Source organism: Giraffa tippelskirchi, chromosome 5 (genome assembly GCF_054371585.1).
Source record: "Giraffa tippelskirchi isolate mGirTip1 chromosome 5, T2T-mGirTip1v1.2.pri, whole genome shotgun sequence".
Taxonomy (NCBI): Eukaryota; Metazoa; Chordata; class Mammalia; order Artiodactyla; family Giraffidae; genus Giraffa; species Giraffa tippelskirchi.
Window position 1 is genome coordinate 119808884 of NC_137279.1, and position 19516 is coordinate 119828399.

The 19516-nt window shown below is 37.1% G+C and overlaps 1 protein-coding gene across 2 annotated transcripts in view; it reads left to right on the forward strand.

The window, feature by feature from the left end:
* OLFM3 (olfactomedin 3) overlaps positions 1-19233 on the forward strand; it is a 48578-nt gene extending 29345 nt beyond the window's left edge. For both annotated transcript variants that reach the window (XM_081493135.1, XM_081493136.1), the window contains 2 exons: positions 17335-17441; positions 18556-19233. In XM_081493135.1, coding sequence (XP_081349261.1) covers positions 17335-17441; positions 18556-19233 — 785 coding nt within the window. The remainder of the gene's footprint in view (positions 1-17334; positions 17442-18555) is intronic.
* The last annotated feature ends 283 nt before the right edge of the window (positions 19234-19516 follow it).

The window sequence follows — 19516 nt, forward strand, 5'->3', positions numbered from 1 at the left end:
GCACCACAGTTCAAAAGTATCAATTCTTCGGCACTCAGCTTTCTTTATAGTCCAACTCTCATATCCATACGTGACTATTGGAAAAACCATAGCCTTGACTAGATGGACCTTTCTTGGCAAAGTAAAGTCTCTGCTTTTTAATATGCTGTCCAGGTTGGTCAGAACTTTTCTTCCAAGGAGGAAGCATCTTTTAATTTCATGGCTGCAATCACCGTCTGCAGTCATTTTGGAGCCCAAAAAAATAGAGTCTCTCACTGTTTCCACTCTTTCCCCATCTATTTTCCATGAAGTGATGGGACTGGATGCCATCATTTTAGTTTTCTGAATGTTGAGCTTTAAGCCAACTTTTTCTCTCTCCTCTTTCACTTTCATCAAGAGGCTCTTTAGTTCCTCTTCACTTTCTGCCATAAGGGTGGTGTCATCTGCATATCTGAGGTTATTGATATTTCTCCCAGCAATCTTGATTCCAGCTTGTGCTTAATCCAGCCCAGAAAATATAGATATCAAAGAGCAATAACATTAGTATTTACTTTTTTATTTAATGAGGTGAATGCTCTTTGATTAATTGATATGACCTTACAAAATACTGAAAATAGTTCTCACATCACAAGTGCTTCACTTTAGATTTTCGGTAGCCCTCAGATCCCTATTCACTTAACAAAGAGGCCAGTGCCACAATGAATGATTCTAACTCATTTACACTTTTGTCCCAAGAATGGTTTGGGATATTTGGGTCCTCTTCTCTATCACACCATGTTTATGTCAATTCATCAAAACCATTTACTGAGACTATCTGAGCAAAGAGGTTTGCTATTGGCTTAATTACAATATAGAAAACATGTCCAGGTAGAGAGAGACAGCCTTGACACTGTGAAAGTCACACTGGTTCCTGAAAAAATAAATGAATCTTCATATTTTTTCATTAGAAGAAGAATTACTCCAATTTCAAAGGAGGTACTTGGTTAGGTACATATATTTACATCAGAAAATACAAATATATATATATAACTTCGTGTGAAACTAAGTTATAATTTGATTCACACTTTACTTAGTTTTTATAATCCCTGAAAATTTGTACAGATTGGACCAACTTATCTCTGTGAACACTTTTAGCTGCCTACCCAGCAGTATCTCATAAAGAAGTGCCTGAATATCAAAACATTAGAACATACAGACTCAGAAAATAGATGTTAAATAAAATCAGGACCATAAACAGTAAATGTAGAGGGAAAAAAAAAAAAGAACACATTAGGGGCTCAATGTTCCAAAAAGGTCGAAAATCCAGCTGCTATGCTGCTCAGATGTAGAGTGGTATATTGAATAATTATGATATCAGCAATATAGTAACAGGAGCAAGAAGGCTTATCCATCAGTGACATCTTTGTTCTTCACAAAAGCATCTCAACACACAACAGGCAATTAGTAGAGGGTGAAAATGGACTGGGGAAAGAAAATAAAACTGCAACTATGAGGAATACATTTCCACTCACCTTTGCAGTTTATTTGTTTTTAGGGAAAATGTCAGTGTACATCACACAAAGTTTAAGAAACTAAAACACAAGCTAGTGTCATTGCCTGCAAAGTTTAACTTAATAAGGTTGTGAGAAGGAGTCATGAGACCACTAGGGCACCATTCAGCTTATTTCTTCTAGGGAATTAAAGTTTTAGAGAAAATAAAAATTAGAAAAAAAAAAAAAATGCTTCAACAGCAATGCACTCTAGTGGCCTGAATAAGGTACAGTAATGCTGTTTCCTAAGTATTTAATTTTCTCCTATGAGGGACTGAATAAAGTCCCCTGTGCTTAATTAAATCATATCACATTCCAAGGCATGCAAACTATAATTATATGCCTGTGAGAATCTAACTGGAAAAGCACAGTTAATGCTCTTGCACAACCCCTGAGATCACCAATAGATATCTAATTTAGATTATAATCAGGCTTTCTGGCTTTCCAGCCCTTTACAATCCCTTCCCACTTCCTTATGTTAGTTCTATTTTAGGGCAATGGTTTGGTGCCATCTAGTGAAGTACAAGATGCACCCTTCTATTAACAGAAACAGTTCTGAGCCTTCATGTTTAACACAAGTATCCGTAGCATTCAAAATTTGAAATCATAAGTAATTTCAACTTGGGTTACTGTCTTTATCATGGTTATGCCAAATTAGTTGTAGAAGAGAAACCAAATTGTCTTTGTGACAATAGTCTTATTTGTACATTCAATAAATATTTATAAACTCTCCAGTGTGCACTGGCACTTAACCAGGTATTTGGGGATACAAAGATGAGTAGCAGGCAGTGCCCTTCTACTGCCAAGAAGCATGCATTATAGTGGGGAATAAGCACATAGGCAGATAACTGCAGCAATGCTGAGAGCCTACTTGACCGACACTGCCAGCTTTTTTATGTATGTTAGTCCTAACTGCTGCAAGAACTGTGAGTCAGGTATTATTACTAGCAATTTATGGAACAGACACTCAGCTTAAATTTGCCAAAAGTACATGCTGGAGGCAGCAACTCTAAACCCAAGTCCTTCTGAGTTCAAAGACTGAGATTTCTTTCTCACACATGGTATCTTTTGTTGGGTACACAGTAACAGAGCCACAATGGGCTTCCCTTGTGGCTCAGCTGGTAAAGAATCTGCCTGCATTGCAGGAGACCTGGGTTCCATCCCTGGGTTGGGAAGATCTCCTGGAGAATGGAAAGGCTACCCACTCCAGTATTCTGGCCTGGAGAATTCCATGGACTGTACAGCCTATGGGGTCGCAAAGAGTTGGACACAACTGAGCAACTTTCACTTTCACTTTTGTAACAGAGAAATGCTCGGGATACGTCAGTACATTTAACTCAGTAAAAAGAACCCAACTGCTGTAGAAAGAAGTCAGAGTCATTTCTGATTCTTCCCTGAACTTCACTGGCACACAATTACTGCATCTTTACCTCTCCCTCACGGATTCCTCAAAACCACCTCTTTGCATCCACACTTCCACCACCCTAATCCAGAACACCATTCATCACCTCTCAGATGGAATACTACAAAGGCCTCCAAAGCACTCCCCTTACCTGAAGTCATTCCTGCTCCACCACAATAGATATTTATCCTCTTTGAAATGCAAATCTAATTATATCACAACGTGTTCACGTGATTTTCCTTTAAAATTAAATCTAAATAGCTGTTCATGGTTTGTTTCGATGACATGGAATCTGCCTCACTCTGCCTTTTCTCTCCAGTTCTCATCATGCACTCATTCTAATCCTTTTATTTTCTCAATCTTGCATGCTTCTTCACCTCCTGGACTCTGAATTTCCTCCCCACCTTACTTATCCAAATTCGAAGCTTGCTTTTTAATATCAGACCAAATACCAACTTTTCTATGGAGACTTCTCTGATTGCTCCTTAACATGGCTGAATTCCCTTAGCATGGTCTCCCACATGCCCCTACCTCTCTTCCCCACGGCACTTCAGATATTTTACACAAAATGCCCATTTGCTTTTCTTTAACCTTTACTACCCTATGGAGTTATCCCTGTACTGAGAAGTCAGGGATCATCGTTGTCTTGTTTCAGTTGAATCTACATAGAGTATGATAAAATATCTGAAACATAATAGGTAAAAATTAGTGTCTATAGAGTCTCTGAGAGCCAATACTATTTTTAAAACAAAAAGCTCTATGTTACTTTCAAGAAATAAATCAGTGTACATCAACTGTAAAATAATTATATTTTGGGGAAAAAAGACAACAAAAACACAATCTTTTTTTTTAGTCTTGGGTTTTGTTGCCATCTATTCTTTCAAGGGCAATGCAGTATTTTATTCAGAATACCTGATCTTTGGCTCTACTCACCACTTAAAGCAAGAGACAGTAAAAATATCAGTGAAAGGAAGAATTAACAGAAAAGCCAAACTTTGTGCCTGGGATGAAAAGTGAGATTTAACTTGGAGACTTAATGAGAGAAATTTATAAGAATACCTCCTCAAATTAAATTGAGAACTTCTCTGGTGGCTCGGACAGTAAAGCGTCTGCCTACAACGTGGGATACCTGGGTTTGAGCCCTGGGTCGGAAAGATTCCCTGGAGAAGAAAATGGCAGTCCACTCCAGTACTCTTCTCTGGAAAATCCCATGGATGGAGGAGCCTGGTAGGCTACAGTCCATGGGGTCACAAAGAGTCAGACACGACTGAGTGATTTCACTTTCACTTTCACATTTATTAAGGAGTCCTGTTCTTCCTAAGTGAAGAATAGCACTTTTCACTGTGAAGAATAGCACTTCCTAAGTCCTTTTCTTCCTAAGTGAAAGAGAAGAGGGAAAAACTTGGCTTAAAAATCAACATTCAACATTCAACATTCAGAAAACTAAGATCATGATATCTGGTCCCATCACTTCATTGCAAATAGATGGGGAAACAATGGAAACAGTGAGAGATTTTACTTTGAGGGGGCTCCAAAATGAGTGCATATGGTAACTGCAGCCATGAAATTAAAAGACACTTATTCCTTGGAAGAAAAGCTATGACCAACCTAGATAGCATATTAAAAAGCAGAGACATTACTTTGCCAACAAAAGTCCATCTAGTCAAAGCTACAGTTTTCCAGTAGTCATGTATGGATGTGAGAGTTGAACTATAAAGAAAGCTGAGCACAGAAGAGTTGATGCTTTTGAACTGTGGTGTTGAAAAAGACTCTTGAGAGTCCCTTGAACTGCAAGGAGATCCAACCAGTCCATCCTAAAGGAAATCAGTCCTGAATATTCATTGGAAGGACTGATGCTGAAGCTGAAACTCCAATACTTGGGCCACCTGATGCAAAGAGCTGACTCACTGGAAAAGATCCTGATGCTGGGAAATTTGAAGGTGGGAGGAGATGGAGATGACAGAGGATGAGATGGTTGGATGGCATCACCGACTCAATGGACATGAGTTTGAGTAAACTCCAGGAATTGGTGATGGACAGAGAAGCCTGGCATGCAGCAGTCCATGGGGTTGCAAAGAGTTGGACGTGAATGAGTGACTGAACTGGACTGATTCTTCCTAAAATTAAAAATTATAAATATAGAATGCAATCTCTCTAGTGTCCATGAACTTGATGATTCATTCTTCTGGAACCTTGAGGTCCTAGTGATTTTAAGACATTTTGGGGGTACTTTATATATTTTGTTCTACCATAAATTGTTTATTATTTATCTTTCTTTTCTATGTCCTACATTGTTCTAGATTGCAATTAAATTATAAGCCTTTTAATAATATAAAACCTGTGTTTTCAGAGGCAAGCATGAATTGCCAAATTACTGGTTTTCAAGATACAATTCTGCTTCATTTAGTTTGGATATTAAATAGGTTTCTCCTTAAAGATACACACATAATATAAGCTTTAGCTCAGAAAAAGTTCAGGCAGTTTTTAAAATAATTTAAGAGTAAAATTCTGTTAATTTTGGAAAGTGGAGGTATTTAGACACATGTTATTCTTGATCCCATTTACCAGACACCCACTGAAAACTCATTCCTAAGCCATGCAATACAGCATCTATATGTCCATTCTTAGCCCCCATCTTTCCTTCAGCAGCACAGTTGGTGAGATTAGACACGCAAATCAGTTCAGTTCAGTCCCTCAGTCATGTCCGACTCTTTGCGACCCCATGAATTGGCAGCACGCCAGGCCTCTCTGTCCATCACCAACTCCCGGAGTCTACCCAAACCCATGTCCATCGAGTCAGTGATGCCATCCAACCATCTCATCCTCTGTCGTCCCCTTCTCCTCCAGCCCCCAATCCTACCCAGCATTAGGGTCTTTTCCAATGAGTCATGCAAATACATGGTTAAATAATATAAATATAAACATTTACTATCCAATATATGGTGGAGACAAACTTAAGCAGCTTTAATAAACAGACTTCAAAGATCAAATCATATCTACTTTTTGCTATATGAGTTCTTCAACAGCCTTAAGTAAAAAGAAATAACATTCAGTCATAAAGATATTTGCCACTCCATTTATTTATATGGTCATGGCCTTAGGATTCAAGGCCTGAGCTACTAGTCCAGGATATTACAAAGTACAATTATATATTAAAGAGATAAAAAAAAAGACAGATGGTTTTTATGCTTCATTGATCCAAACAACTGATCTTCCTGCAGAATCCCAAATGATACCTTTTCCTGAACTACTTACTGATAAATATGGATTGCAACTGATCATAAAAAAATTAATGTCTCAAAATTCTCAGAGTATTAAAATAGTTACTTTTTTCAACTACCCATTCAGTATATTTTCTGAACGTACAAAACCATGCTATGTAGAACAGTGTAAAATGCTAATATTTTCATGTGTCTCACAGCAGACAGAAGACCATAGCAGGAGAGAATCAATGAAGCAAGACTTCTAACTTCCTTCTATGCCAGTCACTTTTGCAGGAACATTTATCTTCCAGGCATTTTGGGAAATTATCCTATCTGTCTGGCTTCCTTTGTCCTCATAGAAAGTGAGAGAAAAGTGGGAAAGATAATGTTTATTTGAGCAAAAGCCAGTTTGGGGGAACCAAGAAACAGAAGTTACTTATTTTTTATTTTACTTTGTAACTTCTGTGCTCAGTCAGAATGAGAATACCTGTGTTTACTAACCCTTACAGCAGAAAGTGAAGAAGAACTAAAAAGCCTCTTGATGAAAGTGAGAGGGGAGAGTGAAAAAGTTGGCTTAAAGCTCAACATTCAGAAAACTAAGATCATGGCATCTGGTCCTATCACTTCATGGCAAATAGATGGGGAAACAGTGGAAACAGTGGCTGACTTTATTTTTCTGGGCTCCAAAATCACTGCAGATGGTGATTGCAGCCATGAAATTAAAAGACGCTTACTCCTTGGAAGGAAAGTTATGACCAACCTAGACAGCATATTAAAAAGCAGAGACATTACTTTGCCAGCAAAGGTCCGTTTAGTCAAGGCTATGGTTTTTCCAGTAGTCATGTATGGATGTGAGAGTTGGACTGTGAAGAAAGCTGAGTGCCAAAGAATTGATGCTTTTGAACTGTGGTGTTGGAGAAGACTCTTGAGAGTCCCTTGGACTGCAAGGAGATCCAACCAGTCCATCCTAAAGGAGATCAGTCCTGGGTGTTCATTGGAAGGACTGATGTTGAAGCTGAAGCTCCAATACTTTGGCCACCTCATGCGAAGAGTTGACTCATTGGTAAAGACCCTGATGCTGGGAAGGATTGGGGACAAGAGGAGAAGGGGACGACAGAGGATGAGATGGTTGGATGGCATCACCAACTCGATGGATATGAGTTTGGGTAAACTCCGGGAGTTGGTGATGGACAGGGAGGCCTGGCGTGCTCCGATTCATGGAGTCACAAAGAGTCGGACATGACTGAGCGATTGAACTGAACTGAACTTAATACTATCACAAATTATAACTAAAAAAGCGGCCAGCTTTTATAAATTCCTGCAATTTTAATTTATTAATTTCACTTGACAAGATGAACTTTAGCTTAGGAATCTAATAACTATTTCTAAGAGAAGCTTCTATCCAGTCCATGTCCCCTTAGTTAGCGTAACAAAATGTTAAGCTTCAGAACTTGCATTGAGAGATGAGAAAACTCCATCCTGGAGAATAAGCACATTATCCAATACTATATGATTATTTAATATTATGATTCAGAAACCAGATCTCCTATCACTCACCTCAGGATTCTAACCTGGATGAAATACACTGCACAAAGAACATTTCCTGAGAAACTGTGGAAGTAAGAACAGAGAGACAAACAACAACAAAACCATAAAAAGATAGCGGCATAAATTAATAAACAGATTGAACTATCATCTGCTTATGAAATTCATTTTTTCCATTTGTATTATCAGTTTCTCCCTTTCTACTAGATTATTTGTAAAGGCAAACTAATCTTTATTAAGCAACAAGAGTCACATCAGCACAAGAATTAGAGTAACAAAATTTTCCCATAACCTCATATTTCTCCACCCTCTTTTCTCTGCTTCTTAGTTAAAATAATCTTTTATAGCTCCTGCTTTAGTCTACAGTCTTTTCAAAACCAACTCTAACTAAACTTCTGATCTCAACATTCTCTTAATTTGATTCTTCTAATCATGAATGACTTCTTGCTGCCAAATTCCATGATCATTTCTTTGATTATTTCTGAACAATCTCTGTATTCCCCTGAGGTCAGTACTTCATCCTTAAAACTTGTTCTTTTTTAGGATTTCTTAACACTACACTATTTTCCCTATTCCATTTATAGCTTCTTATTGGGCTCCTTTACTGGGTGCTATAAATACTGTGATGTCCCAGAACTCTGTCCTATATGCTTTCCTCTTCTTTGTGTGTGCCCTCTCTCCAAGGCTCTGGCTTTCACTAATATCAGTGTGCTGAAGACTCTGAAAACTGTCTCAGAAGGGTGTCTGCTATCTAGATTTGTATAGTCATCTCTACCTCTCTACTGATAATGATAATAGTCATGAAACAACATAAAATAACCCATACAAAATTCTTGAGGTTTGTTTCCAAACCCATTCCTTCCTGAACATTTAATCTGAGTAAATCACCCTATAATCTGACCATCTGAACAAGCCAATATCTCAATTATTTTTCAATTTGAGATTTTCTTTAATTTCTCTTTTTACTTCTCATTCTAACATCTAATCTAAAGCCTGGTCCTATTGACTTTATCTGAGAAAGAAAAATATATATATAACCCAAATGCATCTACTTTTCTCCATCTTCATTCAGTTCAGTTGTTCAGTCATGTCAAACTCCTTGCAACTCGATGGACTGCAGCATGCCAGGCCTCCCTGTCCATCACCAACACCCAGAGTTTACTCAAACTCATATCCATTGAGTTGGTGATGCCATCCCACCATCTCATCCTCTGTCATCCTCTTCTCCTCCTGCCTTCAAGTTTTCCCAGCATCAGGGTCTTTTCCAATCAATCAGTTCTTCACATCAGGTGGCCCAAGTATTGGAGTTTCAGCTTCAGCATCAGTCCTCCCAATGAATATTGAGGGCTGATTTCCTTTAAGATGGACTGGTTGGATCGCCTTGCAGTCCATGGGACTCTCAAGAGCCTTCTCCAACACCACAGTTCAAAAGCATCAAGTTTTTGGCGCTCAGCTTTCTTTATAGTCCAACTCTCACTTCCATACATGACCACTGGAAAAACCATAGCCTAGACTAGATAGACCTTTGCTGGCAAAATAATGTCTCTGCTTTTTAATAAGCTGTCTAGGTTGGTCATAACTTTTCTTCCAAGGAGTAAGCGTCTTTTAATTTCATGGCTGCAATCACCATCTGCAGTGATTTTGGAGCCCAAAAAAATAGCCTGTCACTGTTTCCATTGTTTCCCCATCTATTTGCCATGAAGTGATGGGACAAGATGCCATGATCTTAGTTTTCTGAATGTTGAGTTTTAAGCCAACTTTTTCACTCTCCTCTTTCACTTTCATCAAGAGGCTCTTTAGTTCTTTTTCACTTTCTGCCATAAGGGTAGTGTCATCTGCATATCTGAGGTTATTGATATTTCTCCTGGTAATCTTGATTCCAGCTTGTGCTTCATCCAGTCTTCATTACCACTTTCATTATCTCTCATCTGCCCAATGTGGTAACATTCAATGGGTCTCTTTGCCTATACTTTATCTCCTCTACAATTAATTTTCCATGTATAGCTAGAGTGATCTTTTTTAAATGCAACTCACATTTGTCACCTTCCCATTTTCTTAAAATCCTCCAACAGCTTTCCATCACACCTAGAGTAAAATTCAAATACTAACTGTGATTTTGCAAAGTTTTATTCTATTCACCTCTACAACCTCACCTTCTACTTTTCCAAGTTTTCTCTGGATATACTGGCCTTCTTCATTTTTAATTCAGTTTCCCTTTTAACTCATCAAGCATATTCAAATTCAGTTCCTTTGCAAGAAAAATAATAGCTAAGATTTATTGAACTATAATAATGGCTAACATTTATTAGACAATTAACTGTTAATCAAACACTCTTCAAAACACTTGACATATATTTTTATATAATCCTCCCAATAACTGTTTGAGTTAGGTATTACTACTGCTGTTACCCGCCAGACACTGAGAGGTTAAAAACTGTTCAAGACCCCCAGGGAGTGAGTGATAAAATCAGGATTCAAATCCAGGCAGATTTCTTAAACCATGCCTCCAATTAGTTTAGAATCCTGCTTTCCTCTAGTTGATTCACTATCTAAACATATCTCTCTTCAAAGATCCATAGCTTCCTTCTTGTCAATTAGATCCCAAATTAAACATCATGTTCTTTGAAAGGTGTTCCCTACCCACCCATCTAAAGCAGTTCCCCTGTCTCTCTTTATCAAATTACTCTACTTAAATATACACTAAATTTATTCCTATTTGATCTATTAGCTAGGTTGCTTATTTTTCATTTATTTTCTCGCTCTTCCCATCAAAATGTAAGCTTCACCAGAACAGAGGTGTTATGCCTTTCTCATCACCGTCTTTCTCATCATTCTCAGTTCAGTTCAGTGGCTCAGTTGGGTCCAATTCTTTGCTAGCCCATGGACAGCAGCACGCCAGGCTTCCCTGTCTATCACAAATTCCCAGAGCTTACTCAAACTCATGTCCATCACGAAGGTGAGGCCACTCAACCATCTCATCCGCTGTTGTCTCCTTGTCCTCCGGCCTTCAATCTTTCCCAGCATCAGGGTCTTTTCCAGTGAGTCAGTTCTTCGCATCAGGTGGCCAAAGTGTTGGAGTTTCAGCTTCAGCATCAGTCCTTCCAATAAATATTTAGGACTGATTTCCTTTAGGACTGACCGGTTGGATTGCCTTGCAGTCCAAGGGACTCTCAAGAGTCTTCCCCAACACCACAGCTCAAAAGCATCAATTCTTCCATGCTCAGCTTTCTTTTTTCTTTTTTTTTTTTTTTTTCATGTTCAGCTTTCCTTATAGTTCAACTCTCATGTCCATATATGACTACTGGAAAAACCATAGCTTTGACTAGACGGACCTTTGTTGGCAAGTAATGTCTCTGCTTTTTAATAAGCTGTCTAGGTTGGTCTTAATTTTTCTTCCAAGGAGTAAGTGTCTTTTAATTCCATGGCTGCAGTCACCATCTGCAGTGATTTTTGAGCCCCACAAAATAAAGTCTGTCACTATTTCCCCATCTATTTGCCATGGAGTGATGGGACTGGATGCCATGATCTTAGTTTTCTGAATGTTGAGTTTTAAGCCAACTTTTTCACTCTCCTCTTTCACTTTCGGGAGAAGACAATGGCACCCCACTCTAGTACTCTTGCCTGGAGAATCCCATGGATGGAGGAGCCTGGTGGGCTGCAGTCCATGGGGTCGCTGATAGTTGGCCTCAACTGAAGCAACTTAGCAGCAGCAGCAGCAGCTTTCACTTTCATCAAGAGGCTCTTTAGTTCTTCTTCACTTTCTGCAATAAGTATGGTGTCATCTGCATATCTGAGGTTATTGATATTTCTCCCAGCAAGGTAATCTTGACTCCAGCTTGTGATACATCCAGCCCATCATTTTGCATGATGTACTCTGCATATAAGTCAAATAAACAAGGTGACAATATACAGCCTTGACATATTCCTTTCCCAATTTGGAACTAGTCTGTTGTTCCATGTCTAGTTCTAACTGTTGCTTCTTGACCTGCATACAGATTTCTCAGACGGCAGTAAGGAGCTCTGATATTCCCATCTCTTGAAGGATTTTCCATAGTTTGTTGTGATCCACATAGTCAAAGGCTTTGGTGTCTGGAACTCTCTTGCTTTTTCAATGATCCAAAGGATGTTGGCAATTTGACCTCTGGTTCCTCTGCCTTTTCTAAATCCAGCTTAAACATCTGGAAGTTCATGGTTCACATACTGTTGAAGCCTGGCTTGGAGAATTTTGAGCATTACTTTGCTAGACTATGAGACGAGTGCAATTGTATGGTTGTTTGAGCATTCTCTGTCATTGCCTTTCTTTGGGACTGGGATGAAAACTGACCTTTTCCAGTCCTGTGGCCACTGCTGAATTTTTCAGATTTGCTGGCATATGAGTCCGGCACTTTCATAGCATCATCTTTTAGGATTTGGAATAGCTCAACTGGAATTCCATCACCTCCACTAGTTTTGTTCAACAAAACAAAACTGAATTCTTCATTTCAAGTGTACTTTTTACATTAATACTACAAAAACTGGTTTACTGAAAGGCTGTCACTTTGGGATTAAAACTTATGGTGGGCTGAGCTCAAATTCCAAATGGTACCAGAAAGACAAACTCTGACACTGCACGCTGTGAGTCACTAAGCAGAGAGGAGACAGGTAATGGGTAATAGACATGGAGGAACATGATGGAGAAAGATATACAGAGAAAAATCAAAGTACACAAAACACAAAGTTCTTAAGTGTTCATAGGATCTTTCCTGGCCAGACTAGATACACAACATTTTTATTTGAAACCAGAGCTAACACAGTTTCACAGGCATATTTGGAAAATGCTTTTCATCTAACTTAAAAACCTATTCACTGAAATCTTCCAGAGTTAAATGTTTGTAAATTTATATTGATTTACTAGATAATAGACATGTTACTTTCACACAGATAAGACCACTACCCTTATCAAATGTAGTTAGACATAATAAGAAATATAACTCCATTTAACTTATCCTTTCAAGACTCTCACCTTCATTTTTTTACAGAAAACAAAACATGGGAGATTAGTTGAATCTGCTTGTTTCTATGTTTGACCATTCATGGGTATGTTTTAAAGAAGGATACAGGTAAATGTGGCTTAAAATGAGATAAATTTCTAGTATCTAAGAAGGCTGTGTTACTGAAAGAAGTGTTATTATATAGTTCAGTACCCAGAGCTGAATTTCTATAAATTTTATTTATCATCAACAGATGTTTAGTGCACTCAATGCTGCATCTTTTTTTCTCCAAATAGTTTTGGCCTGAAATAAACTCTACTTAACTTTCCTTGCCAGTGGAATTCAAAAAAGGGAAAGAAGAGGAACAGAAAGGATAGCATGTAAACAATCATATTTTGAGAAGCTAGAACCTAACGAACCTATTTTGCCTTCCTGTTCACCTTACACCCTCAGTATCTAGCACAGTCCTGGTACATAGTAAATTCTCAGTAAATGGTTGTTTAAAAATACTTATTTCACATTTAAATTGTAACTATTTATTTCACTCTCTACCATATTTCAGAGAAAAATCCTACTGCTGCAAGAGGAAAGCAAAGTCATTTTTAGTTGAGGTTTAGAAGCGTTTAACCTCTGGTGTAATTTCTTTCTTAATTCCTAGTCTAAACAATATAAGGCTTAGCAGTATCTCTTTGCCATATAGATACAACGCTGGGTTAGAGCCAAATGCTTCAGAAGCCAAGATACCCCAAACCACCAAAGTGTTATCAGTTTCTAGAAATGTTGATTCATAAGATTCATGGTGACAATCTTAGTCCCAGAGAGCATTCTTATGCAGATTTTACTAAGCCGTCCAACTCAATTCACATTAAAGTTATGTCAATATAAATTATCCAGAGGATCATTTAAATCCAGAAAACAACTTAACATCTAAAGTATGCATATGACTGAAGGAAATATGAGCTTTGTGTCTTCTTGCTTTGTCCAAGCTGTATTTCAGTCTTCAGGCACTGGAGGCCACCTATGGCAACCGGGTCAATTTTGCTGAGAAGTCAGGTGAAAAACCTGAGTTTGAGGTTTAACTTTATGGTCTGTCCATCTAAAATGTTACATTAAACTTTGTAACTACAAAATCTCTATTCACTTTCAGTATCAAAACAGTCTGACATCATCATAATTTATTACTGATTGTGTTACCATTTGGTCATTTCCTCTGGGTATAAAGTTTTGTGGGGATGAACACTATCTTACATTTATGTTGAATATTTGGCATATTATATTGATCTATCTCCAGAACTAATTTAAACTAGCATCTGAGATTCTTTGTATCTTCTTTTTTAATGATCATGAAATGTTATTCACCTTTGAAAGATATTTTTTAAGACATTTTAAACTAATTACTCCTATAGAGAATAGATATTCAATAGGCGCATATTCTTCCAAGGTCATAATCACTTACTATTCTGAAACAAAAAACAATTCTACTGGAATCACATGATCAGTACTGTTTAGTACAGCTCCTGCAAATGTATTAACCAATGTTATCACTTACTAGCTTATCTTAACACCTATATGAAGTGACTGATGAATGTTAAAATTCATAATATGGATTCTACCTTTTTAAGATAAAAAAAACCGAAGAGAGAGAGATTGCATTATCAATTGTAAAACAGAGCAAGAAGTTTAGAGAACACAATTTCAATCTAGTGCTTATAGTATGAAATCAAATTAAAATGCAGAGTAGTCACAGCTTCTAATTCTAGAGACTATTTGCATCTTTAATTTCCAACTACCTCCTAGACCTGCAAGGAAGCATGGTAAATAAAAATCTGGGAATTATTTTTCAATAGGCAGTATATAAATGTGACTTTTGCTTTTTCAATGTCCACTTTTAAGTTTTTGCAACTATATTAACTTTTTAAATTATAATTCAATATTGTATGTGCATGGCTAGAGTGAAAAGCAACAGTCACCTCCCTTGCACCCACTGCCACTAATACGTTAGAGGAAGACTTTCAAAATGGCAACCACCAGCATTGGTCTCAGCAAGGTGGCCTGAGATTGCAAAATTGTTCCCACTGGTGTCTCAGTCCACAGGTAGTATCCTAATTGCTTTACACATCTCCAGAAGATGCCTAAAGATCAGAAAGTGGATCCTCTTCACCTACGGTCCATGAACTTTTTAATTTGGTGCTTTGTTTTTCCCTCGTCAAGAGGCCCACCTCTGCCTGTTCTACCCATCTCAATGCTGTTCTCTTACCCTTTGTTGTGGAGGCTCTGTTCATTCAGCTTTCAGATCCCTTTCCAGGGGAATAATATTCCATTGGAACTATTCCATATGTAGTTGCAGATTTGCTGTATCCATGGAAGAAGGTGGGTTCAGTGTCTTTCTGCACTGCCATTTTGAGTGCTCTTACTTTTCTTCAAAGCAGAGCAGCTCCATCCTCAGCTCTTATCTCCTTTGCATAGACATGATTGCATCTCATTTAATTCTACACCTTTAATTAATTACCACTCTCCATCACTTTCTGCCTTCTAGAAATTTGTTAAAAATTTCTTCTACACTCATGGCTTTTGTACCATTCTCTTTGCTTTGACCCCCACCCCCACATTTTACTCCTTTACCATCATTTTGATGAGATCTTGCAAAATAAAGGCAATAAAAGCACCATCATCTTAAGTCAGTTACTTTTCATATTTCACCTACGTTTGATATTTATATTTTGTTCAGTGAAATAATTTATTGTTCATGCCTAAGGAGGAAGCCACATATTTTACTTTGTGGTGTTTTCTTAGTAAAAGGGATGTCTTTATATCTATCTCAACGTACTTATACTTTAAATTTTCATGCACTTATTATCTGTGCATTTACAAATATTTATGTAAGCCACCATTAAAGATTATATAGCTTTCACTTATTGAGTGCATCCAGAGAATACATTCAACTTATACTCTTTCAGGATACATTTGGGGCTTCCCACGTGGTGCCATGGTAAAGAATCTGCCTGCAATTCAGGAGACCTGGGTTCATTCCCTTGGTCAGGAAGATCCCCTAGAGTAGGAGATGACAACCCATTCCAGTATTCTTGACTGGAAAATGTTATGGACAGGGGAGCCTGGCCGGCTACAGTCCATGGGGTTGCAAAGAATCAGACATGACTAAGCACAACACAACCCAGGATACATTTACCTTTTCCTAGTTCAAACTGATACCATTTTACTCACATACTGTTCATGAGTTTACACCAACTTGAGCTAATAGGTTTAACCAACGACCTTGCAATTCAATATAGATAATGCCACTTGACTTCTGACTGGCTCAGTTTATCCAGTCTTGGGAAATTATAAAGTAATTCATTTATATAAAATGTACAAAGATGCTATCACATCTAGTTTTCTCAAAAAAAAAAAAGAAAAAGAAATATCTTCAGCTTAGACTTTATAAAAATCTGGAGATTACTTACTGTGTAGTTATCAATGAAGTAATAGAACAAAATATAATGTTATAATTTATCATCTTTCTAGCTGCATGCTTAGTATTCTGCCAGTTATAAATTATTCTTATGAGGAACATACATAGAGAAAAATTAGCCAAGATAAGCCCTAAGCTACAATTAGTTTTGCCCTTTATTTGCTTTGGGAATCTGTTCTTTTCTTTCCAAACACACAGGAACCAACAGGTACTAAGGAGAATTTTATCAATTCTAAGGACAGGCAGAGGTGGATAAGCAGCATGGGCCATATAGAACAATTTTTTAAGTGGAAAAAAAGAACAGAAAGGAAAATGTGGTATAAATGGATAGGAAATAATATTTCTTTGTTTAGACCAAAGTCAATATTGATAGACATTCAGAATGTGTATGATAAATCACTGAAATTTTGCTGTTAAAAAAAAAAATTCACAAAATGCCTGGGTTCCTTTTTGCTTTATACTTTGGCACTTATGATGTCCAAGCTCTTCCTAAGATTTTATTCATAACTAGAGTGATAAAATGTACAATTTTTCAACAAAGTCATTAACTTTTATCATTTATTATATCAATTGATACTCTGTATCTTTCATGGTATGGAACTACAGGGTCTGAGGGCTTGACTTTTGAGGGATTTTTTTTCCCTTGTACTAAAGCTTGGGGCTGCTCTACCAGACCTAAAGGCATTTTACCCTTCAAAACTTTACCGCATTCAGGCAGACTGTGATTAAAGCTTTATTATTATATTCTATAAAAATAACTTTCACAGGAGCTGCTCATTTACCAGTAGAAACTGAAAATCAGCTTACAGAATTCTTTCTGGCTTACATAGGTAGTCCAAAGTCTCAAAGCATGAGGAGAGAGGGTCAGGTGAGGGAAAGCTGAGCTGAAGATCAGGTAAACAGGTCCATGAATAGTTTTAACTTTTCTGACTACTTAGAAACAGCAGCTGAATTGGTAAAATGATAATGACTTTCTTCATTTATTTCTGTCCAGGTTACAAAAATAATTTCCCATTTTAAAACTCCACACTGGATTTATAGCACTGAAAAAGCCACTACTTGTGATTCAAATTATAGTTAAATCTTAGCACCCAACATGAATGATCATTTATTTAGAATAAGTGATATTTATTCTCTTTGTTTTGTTTTAGGATTCGTTTCTTTGCTGTTGGTGTAAATATGTGTGTTGGAATCATTGGCCATTTTCATCCAATATGTTTATATTACTCTATTTCAGCCTGTGGCAAACTGATGAAAATCACAGGCCCAATTACAGTCAAGACATCTGGAACCCGATTTGGCGCTTGGATGACAGATCCTTTAGCATCTGAGAAAAATAACAGAGTATGTTGCTTCCTAAAATACCTTTGCTTAGAATTATGTTTTATTAAATTTTATGTCTACTATTCACTTGTTTTCAAGGACATCAATTTCTACTTGAAAATTACTATACTATTTGCAAATATTTGAAGTTTGATAATATTAACATATCTACAGATATATGGTAAACTTACTTTAGTAAAATGTTCTATCCTATAATTTATCAGTATACTGAGCCTAATTTTTATTGGTTTTAGACCTGTTTTATGCTTTTAAAGGGCTAATTATAAGTGGACAAAATTCTCCATATACTCCTATAATTTGACCCTTAGTATAAAAAAAAAAAAAACACTAAGTAAGTAAAAATCTCAAGAGTTAACCAAATCACTAAACAAGCCATATATTCCTAGAATCTAGGGGTAATTTTAAAGAAAACAGTGCTGAAATTTTAAGGGTATTTGGCAATATCCATATTAAGAAAATCAATATATTAGAAACATACTGTGGCTCTATTAATGTTTTATTAGTGAACTCAGTATATATTAGGATTCTCAAGAGGTATATCCAAACAAGTTATATCCAATTAAGTTTAGTAGCTTAATTAGTAAAATTATTTCATTAAAATGTGGTTGTACCTATAGGCTGATCCAATGAACAATTATTACTAGAAGGTTCTGTGGTATCCATAAAGGGAAAATAAGTTGAATGTACAAAATTAGACAATATATTTTTCAGAGCAAGGGATGAAATAAATAAATTTTCCAAATGTGATGATTTTTGCAATTATCACTAATCAAATTGATCAGGTAAATCAACTAAGTGATGTGTTTTGCATTGATATATGGTTCACTCAGCGATAAGCACCAAATGACCAAAAATTTTTAAAAATAACAAAAAGAGAGAGGACAAAAAACCAAATCAATTTCAAGGCAGTACATTGTTCCTTTCCATGTAGGCCATGCCACTGTTTTTTGTCGAAGTCTGCAGTACTTTCACACTGCAGCAGGTAAGTGGAAAGAAAACATTCCAGAGCCTGAAAATGACAATATTAATATATCCTGATTCTTAGTGTCTTTATTTTGGAATTCTCAAAAAAGTATATAATTTAATTATTCCATTTCCCCCCTTATTTTTCCAGGTTTGGTACATGGACAGTTATACCAACAATAAAATTGTCCGTGAGTACAAATCAATTGCTGACTTTGTCAGTGGGGCTGAATCAAGAACATACAACCTCCCTTTCAAATGGGCAGGAACTAACCATGTTGTCTACAATGGCTCACTCTATTTTAACAAGTATCAGAGTAACATCATCATCAAATACAGCTTTGATATGGGGAGAGTGCTTGCCCAACGAAGCCTGGAATATGCTGGTTTTCACAACGTTTACCCTTACACATGGGGTGGGTTCTCTGACATCGACTTAATGGCTGATGAAATCGGGCTGTGGGCTGTGTATGCAACTAACCAGAATGCAGGCAATATTGTCATCAGCCAACTTAACCAAGATACACTGGAAGTGATGAAGAGCTGGAACACTGGCTATCCCAAGAGAAGTGCAGGGGAATCCTTCATGATCTGTGGGACACTGTATGTCACCAACTCCCACTTAACTGGAGCCAAGGTGTATTATTCCTATTCCACCAAAACCTCCACATATGAGTACACGGACATTCCCTTTCATAACCAATACTTTCACATATCCATGCTTGACTACAATGCAAGAGATAGAGCTCTTTATGCCTGGAACAATGGTCACCAGGTCCTATTCAATGTCACTCTTTTCCACATCATTAAGACTGAGGATGACACATAAGCAAATGTAATTGTTTTCATCAATTTAAACAGTGTCATTTGTGATCAACTCTATAGGACCCCTTCTGTTTTCTCTTTATCATAACTTCCATCATTTCTCCAAAGCATTTTTTATTATAAAGTTAGTGTTTCAAGAAACATCTGAACTTGTATAAATTAACCTGTTGGAAACACATCTTAACTTCTTAATTTATAAGGCCTATCATGTCCTTGTCATGAAAAGCACTAAAAAGAGCTTAAGTGGCTAAAGTCATACTTTTACAAAAGATTAATGATCTGCCTTA